Source organism: Caretta caretta, chromosome 14, assembly GCF_965140235.1.
Source record: "Caretta caretta isolate rCarCar2 chromosome 14, rCarCar1.hap1, whole genome shotgun sequence".
Classification (NCBI taxonomy): Eukaryota; Metazoa; Chordata; order Testudines; family Cheloniidae; genus Caretta; species Caretta caretta.
The window spans coordinates 49,542,647-49,566,468 of NC_134219.1; the positions used below are offsets into that span (position 1 = coordinate 49,542,647).

The 23,822-nt window shown below is 64.7% G+C and overlaps 3 protein-coding genes across 6 annotated transcripts; all 3 read right to left on the minus strand.

Moving 5' to 3' along the window:
* Positions 1-104: 104 nt before the first annotated feature.
* RGL2 (ral guanine nucleotide dissociation stimulator like 2) lies at positions 105-10,673 on the minus strand. Of its 4 annotated transcripts, XM_048817802.2 has the most exons (19): positions 10,423-10,668; positions 9,893-10,096; positions 7,749-7,832; positions 7,303-7,478; positions 6,875-6,937; positions 6,606-6,787; positions 6,239-6,378; positions 5,797-6,012; positions 5,230-5,333; positions 5,035-5,119; positions 4,601-4,678; positions 3,677-3,751; positions 3,450-3,482; positions 2,958-3,079; positions 2,550-2,642; positions 2,251-2,383; positions 1,836-2,081; positions 1,082-1,196; positions 105-900 (listed from the first exon to the last, which is right to left on the minus strand). In XM_048817802.2, the coding sequence occupies exons 2-19, from the start codon at positions 9,998-10,000 to the stop codon at positions 710-712; spliced, it is 2,244 nt and encodes a 747-aa protein (XP_048673759.1). In that variant the 5' UTR covers positions 10,001-10,096; positions 10,423-10,668; the 3' UTR covers positions 105-709. The 4 variants fall into 4 exon arrangements, with proteins under 4 accessions (XP_048673759.1, XP_048673762.1, XP_048673760.1 ...); XM_048817805.2 differs by lacking the exon at positions 1,836-2,081 and having other exon boundaries at positions 10,423-10,671; XM_048817803.2 differs by lacking the exons at positions 9,893-10,096; positions 10,423-10,668 and adding an exon at positions 8,000-8,131.
* Positions 10,674-12,053: 1,380 nt separating this feature from the next.
* Positions 12,054-17,376, minus strand: TAPBP (TAP binding protein). The gene is made up of 8 exons (XM_048817807.2): positions 17,241-17,376; positions 15,997-16,203; positions 15,298-15,573; positions 14,379-14,723; positions 13,548-13,883; positions 13,255-13,344; positions 12,576-12,607; positions 12,054-12,459 (listed from the first exon to the last, which is right to left on the minus strand). Exons 1-8 carry the CDS (start codon positions 17,284-17,286, stop codon positions 12,448-12,450), a joined length of 1,344 nt encoding a protein of 447 aa, XP_048673764.1. The 5' UTR covers positions 17,287-17,376; the 3' UTR covers positions 12,054-12,447.
* Positions 17,377-18,556: 1,180 nt separating this feature from the next.
* LOC125621308 (heme-binding protein 2) lies at positions 18,557-23,777 on the minus strand. The gene is made up of 7 exons (XM_048818060.2): positions 23,464-23,777; positions 23,118-23,196; positions 22,829-22,904; positions 22,456-22,573; positions 21,811-21,944; positions 20,949-21,112; positions 18,557-18,763 (listed from the first exon to the last, which is right to left on the minus strand). Exons 2-7 carry the CDS (start codon positions 23,171-23,173, stop codon positions 18,688-18,690), a joined length of 624 nt encoding a protein of 207 aa, XP_048674017.1. The 5' UTR covers positions 23,174-23,196; positions 23,464-23,777; the 3' UTR covers positions 18,557-18,687.
* Positions 23,778-23,822: the final 45 nt, after the last annotated feature.

Below are 23,822 nucleotides of genomic sequence, written 5' to 3' on the forward strand. Positions count from 1 at the left end.
CTCTGCCCTGCCCTGAGCTTTGTCCCCTCAGCTTTCTCCTGTGGTTTCTGGCTGTGCTGTGCCAGGCAGATGCCGCCTCCCCAGAGACACAGCTCTCTGCCAGCTGCTTCTAGTGTCTTTATTGCGTTAGTGTTACAGCAAAGAGGGCTAGGGCCACAAGCCCCCTACACAGTGATGCAGGGGGAAATCAGCTGCCCCTGCAGGGCTTGGATCACCCAGTCCTTCCCCCCACCTCCAGTTGAGTCCCTGAGAAGCTGCCATCTTGGCATTGGCAGGGGCATCCCACTTCCCACCTGTGACTAGAGGGGAATTAGCACCCTGGCCTCTGCTGCAGCGTCCTGGCAGGGGTGAGACCATGCTGTGGGAGAGTGGGCTCACTGCTCCGGTCGCCCCCCCGCCCAGCTGTACCTCCTGGGTGGACAGGAAGTAGGTACTGGTGTTTGGGGGGGGGGGGAGGGGCTGTCAGGACATCACCCATTTCAAGATACTTAGGTCATAGCCCTGAGGCAGCTGGCTGGGCTGGGCAGGCTGCCCCTTGGACAGTCCTGGGGCAGACCAGAGCCTGGTGCCAGGGGAGATGAAGGTAGCCCCAGGCCAAGCAGACAGTCCTAGGCCCTGTGCAGCTCCAGTTCCCTTCCCCAGAGTCTGGGCGCATGTCACTTCCTTTCCTCCAGCCCAGGAAGCCCCAGGGCAGTTTCGGGGTTCGCCATCAGAAGAGGGCCCTGGCAAGCTTGCGGCCGGTGGCCTTGATCTTGGGGAAGGTGGCGCTGAGCTCAGCCCTGCGGGGGGCAGCACTGGGAGGCAGGGGAGGTTCCCCAGGGCCCTTGGGGCGCAGCACAAAGTCCAAGCTGGAGCCATTCATGGCGTAGAAGATGTTGGCTGTAGGCGGGAAGGTCAGCTCTGCAGGGGGAGAGAGAGGGTGTGAAGGCAGTTAGGGAATAGGGTCCCCGCACCCACTCATGGGACCCCAGCTTCCTAGGGACACCTTTGGAGACCCCTCATTGCTGTGGGTGCTCCCCAACCCCCCAATGGGCCCCCCCAATCCCTACCCCAGGGACATCAATTCCCCTGCCCCCCTCACCTTTCCCCTCAGGCAGCAGCTGGACCAGCTGGAATTGGGGGGCAGCCCCCAGCTCCTGGCCATGCTTCTCCAGCACCTTGGCGATGACGGACGGGGTTTTGTCCTGGCTGGTCACCTACAGCAACACAACACACAACTCCCACTTTCCTCAACAGAGTCAGGCCAGGCGCCCCCGAGACCACCACCACGTACATGGAAGTGATCGCCCCACAGAGATAACACAAGTGCAGCCACAAAGACATGCCCCATGTGCACAACACACAAAGCTGGGAGAACGCAGCAAATCCCAGGAGAATGCAGCAAATCCCAGCAGACACCCCAGAAAGCCCCACACCCAGTCAACACCCCCACCCCCTGTAACAATGTGCACACACAACACAGCCGCACGCAGACATGTAGGGGTCCAGCCCGTCCACACCAGACACACACAGTGGGGCAGCCCCTCCCCCCAGGGAGAGACAGTGAGTCAGGGGACCAGTTGCCCCTTCCCCACAGCAGCTGTGGGATTGGGATCACCCTGGGGAAAAGGGGGGGTTCCCTGACTAAACTAACAGTGTTTAGTGGGTGGGCCAGGCTAAGACTGCAGCAGGAAAGTGTCACAGCAAGACAGAAAGGGCAGGATTGACAACCCAGGTGTCCTGATTCCCAGCCGCCCACTTTATCCTCCACTCCCCTCCCAGAGCCGGGATAGAACCCAGGAGTCCTGGCTCCCAGCCCCCACCCTGGGGATGGGATCCAGGCATCCAGTGCTCACCAGGATGCTCTTGTAGAGGCTGCCGTTGTGCAGGGCCATGCGCGCGCGGATAATGCAGCAATCGGAGGGGGGGGCCCCAGGCTCCCGGGTGGGAGGGGCAGGGAAGGCCGAGCCGCAGGAAGCCGAGCGCCGGTGCCCCCGGGGAAAGCCCCCCCCGGTGGGGGTGGGAGGCGAGAGGCCCCCGGCCAAGGGAGCCACGTCCTCAGGAGCTGTGTCCAACGCTGAGACTGATGGCCACTTTATGTGCTGTGGGGACGCAGAGGGGGTGACTGGGGGCAGCGAGGGGCTGGGATTGAGGAAGGGATGAGGGGGATGGGGAAGGGGGGTGGGGGAGGAATGGGACAGGGGATGGGGGTGCAGGTCTGGGGGGGGTGATCAGGCAGGGGGAGGAAGCGGTAATGGGGGGGTGTCTCACCTGCGCCAGGCGAGACAGCAGCTGCGTGGGGCCACGGGGGGGTGGCAGCAGGTTGTGGCAGCAGCCAGGGGGCCCCTCATGGGAGCTGGGCCCCTCCCAGGAGACGAGAGGGTTCCCCACGGAGCTCAGCAGCCTTGGAGGTAGGGGAGGTAACAGAAGGATTGAGGGGGGGCTGCTACCTTCAGCCCCACCAGCCTTCAACCCTTGAGCCCGCCTCCCCATCCCTCCAGACCCCCAATGCCTCAGAGCCCCCCTCCCTCAGTTGCGGCTCAGCTCTGCCCCCCCCCCCCCATACTCACTCTGTGCAGTGGGTGATGACCAGGGTGGGCTTCAGGGACCGCTGGAGGGTTGGAGCCTCCCCGGGGGGTTCGATCTCACAGGAGAGACTGTGACTGTGGGGAGAGGGGGATTAGAACTGCACAATACACACAACACCCCACAAACTCCCCCCCGAACTCCTCTACACACACACCCCTCCTACACGCAACACTCCTTACACAACCCCCAAACTCCTCTACACACACCCCCTACACAACACAACCCCCCATGCATCACACACAATACCCCCCCCCCAAACTCTACACAACCCCCACACCACACTCTACATGCAAACACAATCCCCTACATGCAGCAACCACTTCACGCAGCACCTACAAACCCCATCCCCCCGCCCCAGCCACGGGGGGATGCTCCCCCCCCCCCGCTACCTCTGTGCCTCAGAGAGGGGGGGCAGTGCCCGCAGCCAGCGCTGGAAGTGGGAGCTGGGCTGGACGCTGTAGGTGCGGCATATGGACTGCAGGAGACGCAGCTGGGCCAGCACCTCGAACTCCTGGGGGCAGAGAGCGGGGCAGTTACACGGGGAGGGGGCACTGCAGACAGCAGGGCTATAACAGGGCAGCGGGGCATAGAGCAGGGGGGTGCTATACTGGGGGGCAGCACAGAGAGTGTGGGGGGCTATATTGGGGGCAGAAGGGGGGCACAGAGCCCAGGGTCTGTAACCAGCGGGGGGGGACCGCATAGAGAGCATAGGGGGCTGTACTGGGGTGAGGGGGAGATTAGAGAGCCTGGGGGAGCTCTACTTAGTGGGGGGAGGCAGAGAGCGATAGAGGGGGGCTGTACCAGGGAGAGGCAGAGAGTGACAGAGGGGAGCCCCAAGCCAGATGCGGAGGGAGCCCAGCAGGCCCGGCACAGCCCGGTACCTTGCGCCGCTTCTCGAAGTTGATGTATCCGTTCTGCCAGAGAAACGAGAGGTGCCATGAGCCCCATGACCGACTCCCGCATGTTCCTTGCCCCCCATCACCCCCCCAGCTCCCCACTGCTCTCCTGCCCCCTTGCCTGGCCCCCCCATTGCACACGTGCCCCTCCCACTGGCCTGGCCCCCACCCCTAACAGGATCCTAGATCATCCCCCCACCCCCAGGTCTCACCTCCAGCTTGTCCTTCATGGCTGTATCCAGCATCACCAGGTCTCGCAGGAAGGTGCCCAGGTACGGAACCACACCCTGGGGAGAGCAGGGGGTCAGAGAGCAGGCAGTCAACCCCCCAGCCCCCCACATATCCCCCACTGTGTCCCACCCCACCGTGCACCCTCCAGCCCCCCACAATGCCCTGCACAAACCACACTGCCAACCCCCCCGCCCCGCAGCACCCCGCTGTGACGAAGTGGGGATTTTCCCTTGTTATGTTGTATGTTAGTCTTACTGTTGAGCCTATGTGAGTTTTACTGTTTTGCATGAATACTGCGTGTGCCTCAGTTTCCCTGTGTGCTGCACCAATACCTCGGTGGTGGGAATAGGGTGTGTGATTTTGGCTGAGACCTCTGGGGCAGGTGAGGCTGCTCCAGCTGCCTGCACATATGCTATGACTGCCAATCCCCCCACCCCACAGCACCCTGCCCAGTCCCCCACATAGTCCCACACAAACCACACCTACAGTCCAGGCCCCAGTGCCCTGCACATATTCTCCACCCCCACAGCCTCCTGCCTAGCCCCCACCCACCCCAGTGTACCCTGTCCAGGCCCCAGTGCCCTGCACATATTCTCCACCCCCACAGCCTCCTGCCTAGCCCCCACCCACCCCAGTGTACCCTGTCCAGCCCCCCAAGTACCTTCACACAAACCACACCTCCAACCCAAACCACTGGCCCCCCCACATATCCCCCACCCTATTGTGCCTCTGCCCAGCGCCCCATATACCCCAACCAGGGCTGCCCAAGCCCACCATGCCTCCAGTATCCCCCCCTACCTCTGCCCCCCCGTGCACTGGAGGAGAAGAACAGGGACGGGGCAGCCCCCCCATCCCGTGCCCCTGCATCCTCGCCCATCACTGCAGCCCCCCCTTCCACCACTCACCACTGGGCGCTGCTCCTGGGGTCTCCGTGGCTGCCGGCGGGGGGCAGGGTCGGCACCAGACGGCTTGGAGGTGCCCTCCTGGGGGGGGGGTCAGAGGAATATGAGAGAGGGCACAGGGTGCGAGCGCAGGGAGGAACAATGAGACATGGGAAGGTGTCAGGGATGAGGGCAGATACAGGAGACCTAGTGAGACATAGGGGTTGGGGGTCAGGATGGGGCAGCTGGGTAGGGAGGGGGCAGAAGAAGGGATCGGGGGCAAGATGGGAGAGGGGGACAATAGGGGGCCATGGGGAGGAGGTGGGTACGGAGCAGTATGGGGAGCTGAGCGCCGGGGGGGCAGGATGAGGGGCTAGGAGCTGGGAGGCAGCACAGGAGCTGGGAGCACAGGATTGGGGGCAGGATGTGGGGGGCACAGGAGCCAGGCGGCCCCTCACCTGGAACAGCAGCTGCCGGCTCAGGCTATAGTTATCCTGTTCGGAGCAGATGGTGCAGAGCTCCTCATAGCTGCGCAGCACATCCCTGGCGGGAGAAGTGTGTGGGGGGGTGTGAGTGACCCATGAGATGGTGCCCCCCAGATGCTGCCCCCTCCATCCTGACCACCCAGCTCCACCCCGCCAGCCCAGCCCCACCTGGCGGTCTCGTCCCAGGTCCGCTTGAGCCGGTGCACAGGGCTGGACTGCAGGGCGGAGATGATGGCGCAGAGAGACGAGAAATTCCTCAGGGCACGGCACTCCTGGGGGCACAGCGGTCGGGGTCACAGGGGGCCAGCTCCGACACCCCTGCAGGGCGGGGGCTAGGCTGGCTTGGGGGCAGGCTGCTCCCAGGGAGCTGCAGGGCGGGGGCTGGGCTGGCTCGGTGTGGGGGGCCTGCTCCCAGGGAGCTGCAGGGCAGGGGCTTGGCTGGCTCGGAGGGTGAGGGGTCGGGGCGGGGGGCCAGCTCCCATGGAGCTGCAGGGCAGGGGCTTGGCTGGCTCGGAGGGTGAGGGGTCGGGGCGGGGGGCCAGCTCCCATGGAGCTGCAGGGCAGGGGCTGGGCTGGCTCGGGGGGTGAGGGGTGAGAGGGCCTGGCTGGTATTGGGGGCAGAGCTGAGGTCAGAGGTTGCTCTCCTTTCCCACAAGCCGGGGGCCCATCGCTGCGGGGTCGGACGCAGCGTGGTGACCCTGATCCTGAGGGGCTGAGCTCCGGCCCCACACTCACCTCAGCCACGTGGATCCATTTCTCCAGGATGCGGGCCCGCTGCTGGGGGCGCAGCCCCGGCCCCCCCAGGCAGGAGTGGATCACGGCCCCCGCCAGGCGGTTGAACTGGTGCACCGTGGCGCGGACACTGGGGCAGACCCGCTCCCGCCCCTTCTTGTCCCGCTGAGACCAGAGCGAGCCCAGGCACTGGTAGGGCACGACCCGCAGGAACAGCGCCTGGGGGTGGGGGGCAGGGGTTAATGGGGGGCTGCTCCCTGACCCCCACCCACTGCTAGGGGTATCCCTTACCCCTCACTTACCCACAGGAACATCTCCTGGGATGTCCTGCACCCCCACACCCCGTAACCTAAAGACTGAGTCCCCCTCCCCCGGTCACCTACCCCCCCAAATACCCTGACATGAGGGCCCCTGGGGTACAGCCCCCCCCACCACACACACTCACCGCCTCCTCCAGTGTCAGCTGAGCAGCCACATGGTCAGCTTGGAAGGTCAGAATGTCGAGGGGGTCAGGGTCTCCCCTAGGTGTCACACCCCCCTCGGGGCCATCTTCCCCCACCCCCAATTCCTCTTCCTCCAGCTCCCCTGCAGGGAAGAGGAGGCAGTGTTAGATCCAGCGGGGGGGGGGGGGGAGCCTGCCCCACAGATAGACCCTCCCCTCTACCCCAGTACCCTCTCCCATCTGCCCACCCACCAGATCTGCCCCCACCCCCATCTGCCTGCCCCCCCGGCTCCCCCACTCCTCTCCAACCAAACCCTTCCCGCATCCATCTGCCCCCCTGCAGGCTTCCCGCACCTGCAGCCCCCCTCACCTCCATTGCTGTGCCCCCCCGGCACCCCCCGTAGGGCAAGCAGGCGTCTCTCAGCCTCAGAGCCCTGCCCCAGGGCACATTGCAGGCTCCGGCCCAGTCGCTCCACCAGGCCAGGGTCCAAGCCCCCCCCGAAATCCTCAGGGTACCCGTCCAGCCAGGAGCACATCACCGAGGAGAAGGCCCTGGGGGGAGATGGGGGTGAATGGGGGACACGGCCGGGGGAAGGGAAGTCGGGGTGGGTGGGGGCTGTGGGGGCGGGGGTCACTCACCGCTGCAGCTCAGCTGTCTCTGGGGAAACGGGGCTCGGCTCCAGCGCCCCGACCTCCTCCAGCCTGAGGGAGAGATGGGGTGAGGCGGTTGCCATTGCCACTGCGCTCCCCTCCCCACACCCCAACAACTCCTTTCCCCTCGTTTGTGCCCCCTAACCGCTCCCCACCAAGTCCCAGCCCTCCCCTCTCATCCCCTCATGGAGCTCGGCTCCCCCACCCCCAGCTCATTCCCCCATGGGGCCCGGCTCCCCCCTTGTGTCCCCCCATCCCCTCTTCCCCGACGTTTCCCCCATAATCCCAATTCTAGTCACACCCCACTTCCCCCCAGCGTCCTGCACCCCCATCTCCCCTGTACTTACCCCATGTCCTGCACCCCCCCCCACTTACCTCCAGCATCCTGCGCCCCCTCCACCCCCTGCCCCTGTCACCTGTCGAGCAGCAGCCCCAGCACCGTGGGGGGGCGGGCGAACACCCGGTAGGTGATCAGGAAGGTAGGGACGTAGGTGGCGTCACCCAGCGTCTGGGCCTCCAGCAGGTGCCGAACCAGCCGGACCAGCGACCCGGCCTTCAGCGAGCGGGCCTGGCTGCCTGCCCCCCCCGGGGCCTGTGGGGAGACCATCAATCAGCCTGGACACCCCCCCACACATACCCCTCAGTGACCCGGCCTGGCTGCCTGTCCCCTGTGGGGAGACCGTCAATCAGCCTGGACCCCCCCATATCTCCCCAAGTGACGTGGCCTGGCTGCCTGCCACCCCCCCCCCCCCCCGGGCCTGTGGGGAGAGCGTCAGAGCCAGCCTGGACACCCCGCCCCCCCAATACTACTGAGGCCTAGGGGAAAGAGGGGGCACCAGAGCCGACCTGCCCCCCCACTCACCCCTGGCTGGGCGCCCCCAGACTGCCGCGTGGTCACTGTGTAGATCGCTCCCTCCTCGGCCTCCTCCGTCAGGGTCACCGGGGGCTGGGGAGAGGGGAAGGTTACCCCGGATATCACTGCCCCCCACCTCTCCACCCCCCTCCAACTGCAGGAGTCTCATCCCCCCCTCCCCCTAGTCCAGCCGCCCCCCTGGATATCCCCTGCCCAGCTGTATCTGAGCTGCCCCCCACCCGCCACACACACACACTCACCTTGACAGGCAGGCAGTACCACCGTGTCCGGGACAGCCCCCCTCCCTCCTGACCTCCTGGCTCCAGGCACGCCCCCAGCCGCAGGAAAACCTTCATCAGCCCCCCCCCGAACAGAGACCCCCCTCCTGCTGCCTACGGGGGCGTAGCCCTCGCCAGCCCCCCCAGGAACTGCCCCCTCCCCTCAGGCAGAGGGAGCACTCTGGGGGGCATCTGGATACGTGGGTGGGGACAGACAGATGGTTGTCACCACCCCCACCCCAAGGTGCGCTTCACTGGGTCTCACTCAGCCCCACCCCGGGGTGCGACTCTCACTGGGGTGGGGGCGTGTGGGGGAGGGAATTGCCTAGCTGAGCCCCCCCCAAACCCCGCAGCCCTATGGGACAGGCCTGGGCCTGTGGGCCCAGGCAGGGGTTCAAGGTGCGTAGGGCTGGGGGGCAGGGTGGGAGAGTTAGCGGGCACAGTGGGGGTTCAGGGGCACAGACAGCAGGGAGGGGGTGCAGGGGGAGGGGGCAGAGGGGGACCCAGTGAACCTCCCAAACACGCAGGCCAGGGCACAGACAGACAAACACCCTTCCCGCCTCCCCAGTCACCCCCCCACAAGAAACCCCTCCTACACTCCTATCAGTCTGTCCCCCTCCCCTCCCCTGTTCCCCCACACCCCTCCCCTCCCCCGTCTGTCTGTCCTGTTCCCCTTGTCTGTCTGCCCCTGTTTTTCTCTCTCTGTCTCCCTCCCCCTGCTGCTTCCGCCTTCTCGGTCTGCTCCAGCCCCTCCCCGTCCCGCCCTGCCCCCCCAAGCACTTCCCCAAACCTGCCCCGCCAAACCCTGCAGCTGCCAGGCTACCCGCCCTGCCTCCCACCGCAGGGACTGGGTGTGTCCTCAAGAGGGGACACGCACCTGAGCCTTATGACCCCAAGGAGCGGCAGCCACCTCTGGGTGGGGCATGGCTGCTGAGGGCCAAGGGGAATTCGGGACAGGAAGTGAAGGGACCTCCCAGGGCTCACTGACACCCAAGCCCCACACTGCCCCTCACTCCAGCCCCAGCCCTGCAGCTGCTCACTGCCCTAGACCACACTCCCCGCACCCCAGTCACTCACCCCTCACAACTAGCTCACAACACAGCCACCCCCCGGCCACCCCACACAACCGCACCCTGAGCAAGCTGCAGAACTACCAGCAAAGCCAACACAACCGCACACACCTCGACTACCAACGCCTTGCCCCCAGCGACAGCGCTCCTCTCGCAACGGCGTGACCCCGCCACACACCCCCGACAACACACGGCTCCACAAACCCACACGGGCGTGACCCCGCCACACACCCCCGACAACACACGGCTCCACAAACCCACACGGGCGTGACCCCGCCACACACCCCCGACAACACACGGCTCCACAAACCCACACGGGCGTGACCCCGCCACACACCCCCGACAACACACGGCTCCACAAACCCACACAGGTGTGATCCCGCCACACACACTCCGAGAACACACGGCTCCACAATCCCACACAGGTGTGATCCCGCCACACCCACCAGACAACACACGGCTCCACAAACCCACACAGGTGTGATCCCGCCACACACACCGGACAACACACGGCTCCACAGCCCCCCCGCCCCGTGTACCACATGCGCCCACAGTGGTGTGAGCCGGCAACACCCGCCCTTCACGCCTGTGTGACCCAACACCACACAGAACCTCCCCCTCACCCACACACGAGGGCGTGACCCCACATCCCCTCTGACCCCTCATCACGCCCGAGCTACCCCCACAACACAACCCCACGGGGCAGCCACCCCTGCCCCCCTCAGCGCACACCTTCCTGTGACCCTCCGGTGCCCCCCAGCCTGCCCCCTGCTCCCGCCCCACATCCCTCCCCATCCCTCCTCACCTGGGGCTCAGGGGGCCAGCTCCGGTACCCGCTCAGAGTGACCCCCTGCTCCTCCCCCAGCTCCAGCCGGGCCCCCTCCAGCAGATGGCGCAGCGAGCGGGGCAGCATGGGGGGCAGTGGGGGAAGGGGACGTCTCAGCCCCACGGAGGAGTCATGGGCTGCCCCCTACTGCCGGGGGAGGGGGGTGTCAGGCGAGGTCCAGGACTGAGAAAGAGGGGGGCGGGAACGGAAGGACAGGGGAGGGAAGTTAGAACTTCTCCAGAAGCAGGAAATATTTGGGGGAACTTTGTCCCCTTCCCTCCCGCTCCCCACTTCCTCCCACTTCACCCCCCAACAGACCCACTGCACCCCTCCTTACACCCCCGTATTCCACACTGCACCCCCCCCGCCCAACACCCCCACAGCACCCCTCCCCTGCTCCCCACCCTACACCCCCATATTCCCCACGTCACCCCTCCCTAGCACCCCCTGGCACCTCTTCCCATACCCTCCATTGCACCACCCCCCCCGCTCTCCCAGTGCACGCCCACCTGGGTGCCAGGCTGCGGGTGGGAAGGTCCCTTCTCCCCTCGGGCACCCGGCTCCCCGCTGCGCCCCGGGGCCAGGCTGGGCGGGGCTGGGCGGAAGCCCCGGAGCCGGCTTGGGAACGGAGGCCGGAGCTGGGTAGGAGGGGCAGGACGGGGTGGAGTCAGGGGCCGGAGAGAGAGAAATCCGGAGCTGGAGCCGGACAGACGGAACGGAGAGGGACCGAGCCTAGGAACAGAGCCCGGGGCCAGAGAGACAGAAAGCCCGGAGCTGGAGCGAGTGGAGAGGCACAAAGCCCGGAGCTGTATCAGCCTGGACGGGCTCCAGGGAACCGTAAAGCCTAAAGCCGGGAGCAGAGCCGGCAGGACTCAAGGGGGAGGATCGGAGCCAGAACTGCACAGCCCGGAGCAAAGCCTACTGGGGAGATTTAAATCCTGGAGTGGAGTACACCTGGAAAGGAAGGGACATGAAACTCAGAGCGGAGTCAGGGAGCAGAGACCTGCAAAGCCCAGAGAGGAGCCAGAGGACTGGGGAGAGTTAAAGCGCAGACCAGATCTGCCTGGGAACAGAGCCAAGGCCAGAAAGACCTAGAACCTGGAGCGGACGCGCTATGGGCTCTGTCCCCTGGATGCATGTTTCCCGAATCTCCATTTAGTGTGTTTTCCACTCCCCTGGGATCCAGCTCCGCGTTGCCAGTTCTCCAGTCCTTATAGTCCCCTCATGATCCAGCTTCGTATTTCGTCCCATTCCGGCTCCATGTTTCCCAGTGGCTCGTCTGTATATATTCTTCCCTTCCCCATGGGATCCAGACCCATGTTTCCCAGCTCTCTGGTTTGTATAGTCTTCCCCCTCCCCTCCCGCCAGAATCCAGCTCCATGTTTCCCAGCGCTCCAGTCTGTATATATATACACTCCACCCCACCCCGTGTTTGTATATTCTCCCTCTCCCCATGGGATCTGGATCCATGTTTCCCAGGTCTCCAGTCTCTACATTCCTCCCCTACATCCAGTTCCGGGTTTCCCATCTCTCCAGTCCATATATTCCCCCCTCCACTGGGGTCTGGAACCTCTGGTCCCTACATTCTCCCCCCTCCCCAGGGGGAGGAAGCTGAACAATGGGGACAGCCTTCCTGTCTCCCTCCGGCCAGGAAGTCACACCTCCCACATACCCCCACTGCACCCTTCCAGTGCCAGCCCACTGGGTATGAACCCAGCGTGAGCAATGCTCAGAGAGTGAGGAGAGCTGGGAAGTAAAGAGCAGGACATACAGGACCCCATAACGTAGGGGGAGTAGGAGCAACGAAGGGTAGCAAGGATGGAGGGAAAAGCTTCGTCTCCCTGAGCCTATGGAACTCTCTGCTACTGGACACGAACCCTTGGGACTGCGTGCCCTGGGTCTTAGGGAGAGGAGACTCTCTGAACCCAACTGGCCCTGGCTATGAGGGTCTCCGGGATGGGGGAGCTGGAGGCGGGGTGAGGGGATGGGGAGGTCTCCTGCTGAGGCAGAAGGAGATGGCAGCACTGGGGGGGGCAGTTTGGGCAGGGCATGTGGGGCTGGGTGGGGAGAGCAGGCCTCTTCTTGGGGGGGTCGGGGCTCTGGGGAGGAGTGTTGAGAGATGACTACGCCCATGCTGGAGTTACGGGGGTCACAGCAAAACATTTTTATTTCTGGGGCTGAAGCCCCCGTACAGCAGTGCAGACCAACAGCCCCCCAACCTTAAATGGAACAGGCCACTTGCCCAGCCCCCCAGGGTGAGGCAGGCGGTAGGGGGAGCAGGCGGAGGGACCCCAGCAGCAGGGGAGGTGGGTGCTGTGGGGAGAGCAGGCCAAGAGGGGATGGGGAAGCAGTGGGGGAGGATCGAGGCATGATCCTGGCTCGTAACACGGCAGGTGCAGGGAAGGGGGACTGGAGAGGATGTTAACCCTTTATTGTCCATTAAGCCCCCAACTCTGGTTCCTGTCCTGAGGTTCACAATCTTATTTTGGGGGTCACACATCAGCGCCCAAAATCTCAGCTTCTTTGGGCACGTCTCACTCTGATTTCTGTGGGGAGAAGAGAGTCAGGTAAGAATCACACCAGGTACTCCAGCCCCAGCCTCCCCCAGCAGGGGCGCTGTGGGGAGCAGGGCAGGCGCACTGGTGGGGCGGGGGGTATTTACCTTGCTTTTCTCTTCAGCTCCGGATGGACAGACTGAAAAAGGAACAAGAGAGGAGTGAGACCCTGGCTCCCCTGAACAGGAGTGGGGGGAGGTGGGGGAGAGTGGCTGGCTGGGGGTAGGGGTGGGATATAGCCTTGTCCATGAGGATACAGGGTGAGATCGGGGGGCGCAAGGAGGCAGAGAGGGTTTGAGGGGAGCAGGGGCAGCAGAGGTCTGGGGGTACATATCGTTCCCCAGAAGATGCGGGGGAGGGGAACGGGGGTGGTCTGGGAGGCAGTGGGCCGGTTGGAGGGTACCTGTGGGCTCAGGGGTGTATAGGGTGGCAGTATGGGGGGGTGTTGCAGAGGAGGCTGGATAGTTGGGGGTGCAATGGAGGGTGGTATGGGGGGATGGGGACTGGGGGGCATATGGGGACAGTGGGAGGGTTGGGGGCTGTATGGGAGGCAATGGGGTGAATGGGGGCAGGGCAGCACTTACCCTTGTCCTGGAGGAGGCAGGAGGGTTGGGGTGTATGGGAGGAATGGGGGGCAGTGGGGATCGGGATGTATGGGGGGAGGCAGTGACATGAGGGGCAGTGGGGGAAGGGGAAGTGACACGGGGAGGCACACATCCTTGTCCCAGTAGAGGCAGTGGGGATGGCGGTGTATGGGGGAGGGGGTGACATGGGGGGGGCACACACCCTTGTTTCCGAGGAGGTGGAAGAGCCCATAGAGCAGGAACGCAGCCAGGAACATCCCAATGGCATCCTCCAGGGAGGGGCCTGTGGCACCTGGGGCAGAGGGGGGATGAGACCAAGAGACACTCCCCATTTCCCCCCTCCCCGGATCCTCCCCCATTGCACCCCTCCCCCTCCTGCCCAACCCTCCTGCATTACCCCCTCCCCTGTCTCCCCTCCGCCCCCCACTCCATCCCCGCTCCCCTGAGCCCCCCATCCCTGCACTTCTCTCCCATTGCCCCCTGCCCTGTCCCCACCTGCCACCCGGAGCCGGACGCTCCTCCGGGCAGGGGTGGCCAGGGCGGCGTGGGTCACGTGGCAGCTGTAGGTGGCTCCGTGGTCGCGGGGCTGGACGGGTGCCAGGCGGGCGAAGCTGCTCAGGCTGTAGGTGCCGTCGGGGCCATGCCGGTGCCCTGACTCCCAGGTCTCAGTCACGTACTCCAGCAGGTCGCCCCCCGCCTCCCCGGGGCCCCGGCGCAGCCAGCTCACCGTCACATCCAATGGGTAATAGCCAGAGACCTCACAGGCCAGCTCAGCTGGTGCCCCAGGGGCCACCGATAGGGGGTCAGGGTGCAGCATCACCATGGGGGGCTCTGAGGGGAGAGGGGGTTAGAGACTGGTCCCATATGGGCCTGTACAGCCCAGCCCGGCGTCCCTCCTCCCCTGGGAGGCACAGACAGAGGGCTGGGGTGCAGTGTCACCTGGGGGGTGGGGGGAAGTGGGTTCAGAGGAAGAGATGAGTTTCGACCGAGTCTGGCCTCCCTCATCTCCTGGGGGGCACGGGGTACAGTGCCACCACCTGGGGCTCTGGGAGGAAGGAGGGATTAGAGACCAGTCCCATACAGCCCTGTACAGCCTAGGGGGTGCTTTGGCTCAATGTGGAGAACTCTGGGACTCCTCCAACTCAGGGGGTAAATATTGGGGTTCACAGCCTAGCCTGTGGGAGCATCAGTCCAGGGGCCCCTCCCCAGAATCAGTCATGTATCACTAGCCTGGGGTGGGGGGAAGATACCCGTGTGGTGCAAAGATCGTCTCATACCCACGTCTCCCCACGCTGGGAGCAGCTCGGGAGGCCCCCCCAGACTCACCGGTGATGCGCAGCTCCAGGGCCTGCTGAGCATGGAGGTGGGGCAGGTAGATGGTGCAGATGTAGGTTCCTTCGTGCCGCACCCCGACTTGGGACAGTCGCAGCGACACGTTGGTGTCTGCGCCCGCCCTCCCCTCCTCCAGGAACAGCTGCGCCCCCTCCTCGGCCACGTGGGCCCGGCCTGACACCCCATCGTAGGCCAGCACCACGCGCCCAGCACCCCGGTATTGGTACCGCCACTCCACCGAGAAGGGGCCAGGTGGTGCCGTGAAGCCACAGTCCAGCAGCACGTCCCGGCCCAGGCGGGAGTGCAGGTGCGGGGTGCGGGAGAACACGGACAACACCGCTGTGGGGCAGAGATGAGGGTGTTACTGCTGTGAGCACCATGGGAGCAGTGCCACAGGGGGCAGGGTTGTGAGCACCACATGGGCGGTGCCCCAGGGGGAGGGCTGTGAGCACCATGGGAGCAGTGCCACAGGGGGGCAGGGTTGTGAGCACCACATGGGCGGTGCCCGAGGGGGAGGGCTGTGAGCACCATGGAAGCAATGCCACAGCAGGACAGGGTTGTGAGCACCACATGGGCAGTGCCCCAGGGGGAGGGGGAGGGCTGTGAGCACCATGGGAGCAGTGCCATGGGGAACAGTTAGGACTGTGAGCATGATGCCTCAGAGGTAGTGCTTTGAGCACCACAGAAGCACAAGGCAGGGCTGTGAGCACCATGAAGAACAGTGCCTTGGAGGAGGGCAGGGCTGTGAGCGCCACACGGACAGTGCCCTGGGGGGGTGGGTAGTGCTGTGAGCAGCACAGCAGGATGTGGGGGCAAGGGAAGGAGCTTGGGGCCCTGAGGAAAGAGAGGGTCCCCACAGCAGGATTTTGGGGGGAGGCCGCTCCCACCCTACATTCCCAGTTGCCCTGGTTACCAGTTGCCATGATGACTGCTGGTTGCTGGGACGTTGCCGCCTCCTCACTCTTGAGGACAGCGCTGACCCCGTAGCCCCTGGCCGGGGCCTGGACGCTGCTGATGAACCAGGGACCCCCCAGGCCCAGGGGGCTGCGGTGCTCGGGGGTCAGGCCGGCTGCCCAGGGCACGTGGGCCTCCTGTGGTGTGTAGGCGTTGATCTCACAGGAAGGCAGCTCCCCCTCCTTGGAGCGCCCCCCCACTGGGAGGGGGACGCGGTGCAGAGCCCCTGCAGGGTCTGGAGGGGAGAAAGGAATCGAGGGGAGAGACATGGACACCCCAATGCCCACCGCTGCTAGGAGGGGGATACAATGCAGGGTCCCCCGGAATCTGGGGGGAGAGAAGCAGTGGGGGGGCAGTTGTGAGGAACAGGAAGGCAAATGGGGGGAATGCCAGACATGGGAGTGGCAGGGCACTGGGGGGCAGGGCAAAGGAGTGGGGGAGCACTGGGGAGGATGGGGAAAAGAGGGGGCTGTAAGAAGCGGGTATGGGGGAGCAGAGGGGAGGAGCAGGGTGTGGTGGACAGGTGAGGTAACACTGGGGGGCAGATGGGATGTGGAGGTAGTCCTGTGGGTCAGGACCGGGCAGCAGGGTGGTAGTGGGAGCAGGCACTGGAAGATCAGGGTGTGGGAGCCCGGTGGGGGGGAGGAAGGGGACATACCAGTGATGTCAAAAACCATGCCTGGCTCCAGGTCGGGAGGCAGCTCGGGCTCTGTCTCGGGGAGCCCCCCTCTCGCCCCCCGCAGCAGTAGCAGCGCCCGGCGCTGAGTCACGGAACTCGGCATCATCCCCATGCGCCCCCCAGCCTCCTCCACGAACCAGCAGCTCAGCCGGGGGGGCCCCGCCAGAGCCAGACACAGAGCGAACCCTAGCGGCAGGGGCCGGGGGTTAGTGTGGACACAAGGACCCCCCAAAGCTCCCTGGGACACCGGATTGCCCCCAGATTGCACCCTCCCCCAGGGCAGGACCCTCAAGAGATGCCCCTCCCCAGGGTGACCCCTTATCCCCCCAGGGTCTGATTTCTCCCTTGCCCCCCCCAATAACCAGCAGGTGCCTCCATATCCCACCCAGCCCCGGAGCAGCCCCATCACCCCACACCCAGACAAATGGCCCCCTCCTCCCAAACACCCTGTGGGAGCAAAGCCCCCCGCAGTTCAGGGGCCCTCTCAGGGCCACGTGACATGTGGGGTAGGGGGGTTGAAGGCCAGGACTGGGAAAGAACTGTGTCCGCAGGGGTGCTCAGGTTGCCCTGGCAGGGGGGAGCCATGTCTGGGGGGGGTGTCAGGGTCCTGGGAAAGACAGACACAGCCTGGCCCCGCCCTGCCCCCACTGGCTGGAGCCCACCTCACACTGAGGGTCCCTGGGCGGGAGCCGTGTCTCAGGGGGCCAGCCCCCCCCCAGAGTGGGGGGAGGAGGGAGAGCCCCTCGCAGGACAGGCTCAGGTTGCCCTGGACGCGGCGGGGCCCGGCCCTGCGTGTTGGGCGGGCAGGGTCCCAGAGCGGGAGTGGAGCTGTGTCTGGTGGAGGGGCAGTCTCAGGGTCCCTGGGTGGGGGGGAGCATGTCTCTGGGGGGGGTCAGGGTCCCTGGGCAGGTGGGAGCTGTGTCTAAGGTCGAGGGTGTCGGGCTGCCCTGGCGCAGGGCGGGCTGTGTGTTTGGGGGGGGCAGGGTCCCAGAATGGGGGGTGGAGCCATGTCAGTGCGGGGGGGGGGGTCAGGGTCCCTGGGCAGGGGGGAGCCGTGTCCCGGGGGGGGGCTGAGGGTCCTAGAGTGGGGGGAGCTGTGGCTGTGTTTCGGGGGAGCGTTAGGTTGCCCTGCGGGGCGGGCAGGTGTGTCCTGTGGACAGACGGACAGAGAGCTGGGGGGGGGAGGTTCCGAGGACAGGTGGGGGGAGCCCCCCCCGACTCACCAGGCAGGAGCAGGGCCAGGGCCCCCACGGGGACGAACGAAGTCATGTTGGCTGCGAGGCAGGATGGAAATACCCGAAAACCCCCCACCCCCCGCTTCCACTTTCACTTTCGGGGAGCGGGCGGGACAGATAGACACAGCCCGGCCCCCTCTGCCCCGCCCCCTCCCTCCACTGCCCCCCAGCTCCCTCTGCCCCACCCCCAGCTCCTGCCCCCCACTTCCCTCTGCCCCCGCCCCCTCCCTCCACTGCACCCCGTCTCCTCCTGCCCCCTCCGCCCACTGCTCCCAGCTCCTCTCCAGCTCCCTCTGCCCTGCCCCCAGGTTCCCCTCCCTCTACCCTGTCTGGCCACTGTCCCCCATCTCCCTCTGCCTCCGGCCCCTCCCTCCATTACCCCCCAGCTCCCTCTGCCCTGTCCCCCCAGCGCTTCCTCCCCCCGCACTTCCCTCTGGCCCACCCCTCAGCTCCTCCTACCTCCCCAGCACGCTCTGCCCTGCCCCCCATCTCCTCCTGCCTCTCCCCCCACTGCTCCCAGCTCCCTCTGCCCTGCCCCCATCTCCCTCTGCCCCCCCAGCTCCTCTCCATCTCCCGCCGCCAGGCTCCCCTCCCTCTGCCCTGTCCGGCCACTGCCCCCCATCTCCCTCTGCCTCCGGCCCCTCCCTCCACTACCCCCCAGCTCCCTCTGCCCTGTCCCCCCAGCGCTTCCTCCCCCCGCACTTCCCTCTGGCCCACCCCTCAGCTCCTCCTACCTCCCCAGCACGCTCTGCCCTGCCCCCCCATCTCCTCCTGCCTCTCCCCGCACTGCTCCCAGCTCCCTCTGCCCTGCCCCCATCTCCCTCTGCCCCCCCAGCTCCTCTCCATCTCCCTCCGCTCCGTTGCCAGGCTCCCCTCCCTCTGCCCTGTCTGGCCACTGCCCCCCATCTCCCTCTGCCCCATATGCCCCCCAGATCCCATCCATCTCCCTCTGGCCCGCTCCTCCCCTGCAGTCCCACCCCATCCTGATCTCCCCCAGGTCCTCCTTTCCCCCCACATCTGCCACCTCAACCAGAGCCTCCCCCCACCGCTCTCCCTGGCCAGCCCCTAGGTATGCCCCCTGCCCCTCCCCCAATGCCCATTTCTTCCCTCCTCCCAGTCCAGATCCTGTTCTCTGCTTCCCTAGGTCAAATTCTTTGGGGTTTGGGGCTACCACAGACCCTAGCGCGCACCCCCTTCTGGTGACCCACTAGGGCAGCTGCCAGGGGACCCCCCCACCCCTGGCCTGTCCAGCTTTAAGGCAGCAACCAGAATTCATGCCTCATACACAGGGCAGCCTTGGTCACTTGGCTTTATTATGGGGGGTGGGGAGGAGGGGGGCTGGTCACTGGGAGCTCACTCGTGGGGGGCGGAATCGAGAGCTGGGTTTCTCACTCCTGGCGGGGCTGCGATGCCAGTGGGTGACATTTGGGGGGGCTCACTCTGGGGCGCAGCCCAGGCCGCCCCATGCCAGGCGCCAGACCTCGTTGTGGCGGTCGAACAGCTTCATGGGACTGCAGAGAGACGGGAACAATAGAGCGGGTCAGGGCTTGGGGGACTCCCAGAACCTGCTGTAAAGGGAAATCTGCCCCCGAATCCCTCCTAGAACCAGCTGCAAGGGGGAAACCTGGCCTTTCAATCCCCACTACCCAGCTTCTGGGGTAACAGGAAAACCTGGCCCACCACTAACACACCCCAGAACCTGCTGTAATAGGGAAACCGGGCCCCCATTAATTCCCCTGGCTCTGGGGGTAACAGGAAAACCTGCCCCCCAATCCTCCCCCAAGAACCTGCTGTAATGGGGAAACCTGCCCCCCTATTCCCCCACCCAGCTTCTGGGGTAACAGGAAAACCTGCCCCCCACTAACCTACCCCAGAACCCCCCACTAACTGACCCCCCATTAATCCCCCCGGCTCCTGGGGTAACAAGGAAACCTGCCCCCCACTAATCCCTCCCCCGGTTCCTGGGGTAACAGGGAAACCTGCGACCTCTCTAATAACATCCCCTGAGAACTTGTCCTCCCCCCCCATTCCCTTCCCCCCAGATCCCAGTGAAACAGGAAAATCTGCCCTCCTACCCTCCCCACAACTCCCAATGTAACAGGCAAACTCGGCCCCCAACTAGCTCCTTCCCCCCTCTCCCCCTGGCCAGCTGCTGCTGTGACAGGTAAACCTGCCCAGGGACCCTGACCCCTCCCAGCTGCTGGTGTGACAAGTCAATGTGTCCCCCAGCAACACCCCCCCATAGGTAAAGTGGTCCCCAGTCACTGCTTCCCCAAGCTACTGGTGTAGAAGATAAACATGTTTCCCCCCCTGCCCCCTTTCCTCCAGATCCTGAGGTAACAGATACACTTGCCCCGCAATGAGCATTCACTGCCCCCCAGCTCCCAGTGAAACAGAGAAACCTGTCCCCTAGTCACCCCTTTCCCCCAGCTCCTGCCTGGACAGGTAAACCTGTCCCCTCCCCACAGAAACCATCCCACCCACCTAGTCTGGTGTGAAAGATAAACCTGTCTCCTAGTGCCCCCCACATCTCTAGTAACCTACCCCCACCCCCCAGGACCCCTTTTCCCCCAGCTCTTGCCATAACAGGTCAACTTGTTGCCCCCAATGACACCACTCCCAGCTCCTGGGGTAACAGACAAACCCAGCCCCCTAGCACCCCGCAGCTCCCAGTGTAACCCTTAAACCTGACCCTGTGGTACAACAGGTAAACTGGGCCCCACATGGACACTCCTCCCAGCTGCACCTTGTACCCTGTAAACCTGCTCCCTAGAGATCCCACCCAGCTTCTGGTGCAACAGGGAACCTCCCCCCATCTCAGCTCTTGGTGCAATCCTTAAACGTGTCCCACTAGTGAGTGTTTAGCCCTCTGATTGGCTGTCTGTCCCACTTGCCCACCTTGGGGGGCAGAGCAACCAACCATAGCTACTGCAGACAGATTTCCCTCTCCCCCTCCTCTCTGCAACCCCCAGCCTCACTCATAGGATGGGAGGGGGAGGAGGGAGATAAAGACCTGCAGCAGGTCAGGGGAGTGCCACACCCCACCTACTGTGAGCAGTGGGTCATTCTATGGGTCAGTCTGCTCTTTTCTCCCCGTCTCCTGTGAGCAATGGGTCAGTCCGCTGCCCCCTTCCTGCAGCAGCTGCTCTGTGAGGTGGCGGGGGAGTTAAAGAGCCCCTGGAGCTGCTTGTCCCCAGCCTGGAAGGGGAGAGGGGGGCCTGCTGCAGCCCCCACCCCCAGGCCTGGGAGAGGGGGTGAAGAGCCTGAGGAGTAGCAGAGAGGGGCTGCGTGGTGGGGGAGGACAGGCAGATGGGGGGGCAGAATCCACTCCCCCACTACATCTAGAGGCATGGATAATACTGTCCCAGCAGGATGGCGGGGGGAGCTCAGGGCAGCCCCCCAACACCTAGGGTGACCAGACAGCAAGTGTGAAAAATCAGGATTGGGGGGAAGGAGCGTATATAAGCCAAAGCCCCAAATATCGGGACTGTCCCTATAAAATCGGGACATCTGGTCACCCCACCAACTTCCCACCCCTTCACAAAGGCCCCGGGTTTGGGGCCAAGCGCCTGGAGGTTTGGTGCCTGACTCAGGGGGTTGCTCCCCTGCGGTTGGCCCTGCTGCTGCGCCCTGGGGAATGCTGGTCCCTGCTCCGCCCCAGCACCCCAGGGAGGCAGCAAACAGGTCTCCCCCCACCTGTTGTAGCCAGCTGAGTAGTGCCAGGAGCGGTTGAAGTGCCGGGCGTCCCTCCCCAGGGAGGCATCAAGGGCCTGGATGTGGGTCCCTCGATTGGCGTCCGTGAGCCACCCCCCAAAGGAGCGAACGTAGGTGGGCAGAGCAGGGAACCGCTCGATGAAAACCTGGGCCAGACACAGAGAGAGGGTGTCAGCCTCAGCCAGGCTGGGGGGTGTGTGTGTGGGGGGGAGGGGGGGGTGCGACAGCCCCAGCCAGACCGGGGTTTGACGGTCAGTCCCCGGCCAGGCTGGGTTGGGGGTCACTCACGGCAGGTTCAGTAGATAGTTGGGACAGTGGGGGTCACTTATAGCAAGTTTGGTAGGGAGCAGTTGTGGGGATGGGGGTCACTCACAGTGGGCTGGGTGGGAGAATTGGAGGCAGTGGGGGGGTCACTCAGTGGGTTTGGTGGGGGGTGTCACTCACAGCAGGCCCAGTGGAGAGCCATGTGGGGGCTGGGGGTCACTCAGCGGGGGGTGTCACTCACAGCAGGCCCAGTGGGGAGCCATGTGGGGGCTGGGGGTCACTCAGTGGGTTCAGTGGGGGGAGTCACAGCAGGCTCGGTGGGGAGCCATGTGGGGGGTGGGGGTCACTCAGTGGGTTCAGTGGGGGGAGTCACAGCAGGCTTGGTGGGGAGCCGTGTGGGGGGTGGCGGTCACTCAGTGGGTTCAGTGGGGGTGTCACTCACAGCAGGCTCGGTGGCGAGCCATGTGGGGGTTGGGGTCACTCAGTGGGTTCAGTGGGGGGGGGGGTCACAGCAGGCTCAGTGGGGAGCCATGTGGGGGCTGGGGGTCACTCAGTGGGTTCAGTGGGGGGAGTCACTCACAGCAGGCTCGGTGGGCTGTGGGGGGTCGCCCTGCCGCGCTGCCGGCAGCAGGAAGGAGATGGTGTACTCCTGCATCTCTCCAGCAGCCTGGTCCACCCGGGTCAGAACCGGTGTGGTCATCGGGATCTTCACACCTGCCGGGTGTGTGTCATGTTTGCTCAGAATCCGGAAGTCCTCCCCTCCCCAGAACCACCCCCAATCCCCAGCCCCCCTCAACTGCAGCCAGCTCCTGGGGGAGGGTAGAGACCCCCTTTTCTTCTGTCCCTGTTCTACTGAGGCTCATTAAACGTGAAGCAGCCCCAGAGAGCAGGAGGGGTGGCCCAACACCCTACGTCCCTCCCGTTAGCCCCTGGGGACCTTGGAAGGAGTTTCTCAGGTTGTTACAGGGTCTCTGAGGGATGGATTATGGGCTATCTGGAGCAATGGAGTTTTGGGGGCCTGTAGGGACCCCATGGGAGAAGGCTATGGGGTTTGGGGGACCTGGGAGGGAGAGGGGGGTATGGTTGGGGGCGCAGAGGGGCATATGGGTGAAGCAGGGCTGTGGGTCTTCTAAGGGCTCTAGGAGGGGGGTTATATGTGGGGGTTGGGGAGCTGTGGGGGTGGAGTCCAAGGCTGGGGGCAGAGGGGCTGTGGGGGTCACCTTACCCAGCTGGTTCCGGCCCTGGATGTAGCGGAAGAGGTGCCAGAAGCCGGTGGTCTTGGCGGCTGTGTACGTGTTGTTCACACGGGTGCTGACCCAGGCCGAGGGGGGGTAAAGCCGGGCCTGGGGGCGGGGGGGGAGGACAGACAGGAGCACGGGAGTGGGGTCAATTCCTTCCCATTCTTCCTGACCCATCCCTCCACCCCCCTCCCTCCCAGCTTCAGGGGGACTGGCTGACTCCAGAGGGTGGGGAATGAGATGGGGTTCCTTTCCCCGCTAGGGGACACAGGCTCCAATCCAGCCCCAGGGTGGGGGGAACTAGCCATCTCAGGAGGGGGTATTTTAGCAGGTTTTCCCTCCCCCACAACTGACCCTCACCTCATAGTCTGAGCTGTTGCAGATGAGGTCAAAGGTGAAACATTCAGTGACTTCCCCGCAGAATTTAGGCTTCTCCCTGCAGAACCAGATGGGGATAGTTAAGGCGTACAGCCCCCCGGGATTGGCCCCATCACCCTGGAGGTGCTGTTGCCCCCCTTTCCCTGAATTGGATCTGTTGCCCCAGGGGGTTTGTGCAGGGATCAATCTCCATCCCCTGAGGCACTGGGGGAAGGGTTTGGGGATGTTCCCTCCACCAACCTCTGCAGTGTGGGGAGAGCCCCCCACTCACCTCTCTCCCCAGAGCCCCAGGGGCAGGAGCAGGAGCAGGGCGATTCGCAGTAGCATCACGAGGGGTGTTGTGGCAGAAGCTGCAGGGAGAGACTCAGGCTGGTGATGAAAAAGCCACCCCCCAGACACCCCCACCCCATGCTGCCAAGGCCAGAGAACCTGGAGCACAGCCTGCCCAGCCTGTAGGTCCCCATACCCATCAGTCCCCCCAGCATCCCCCAGCCCAGCAGGATCAGCTCTCAGGTGCACCTCAAATCCCAAGACACCCCCAGACTCTGAACCCCCCCATCACTCCCTCTCCCCATCCCTTCTCTGCCCCCAGCTGCTCCATCACCCTGCAGACTCACTTGGGTGGAGAGTTTGGGGTGTGACTCAGCTCTTCCCATGCATTTGGGCACCAAGCAGATATGGGGCTGCTTTTATCCCCCTGCCCATGGAAGGTTACATAACCCCATGCCCAGCCCCTTCTGGCCCATGAATCAGGCATGCAGTCGGGGTTGTGTAACAGGGCAGGGTGTGTGATATATAACTAGCAACTGGAACAGAGTGGAACCTCAAAATCCAGCCTGGTGCTAGGGGCTGCTGTGCTGTGAGGGGGAGGGGGACTGTGCTGTGGGTCCTGAATACATGGTCTCCCCAGCCGGCACCAGAGGGAGGTGTGCTGTGAGGGATCCTGGTTGTGCCCCATCTCACAAGCCTGGTGTTG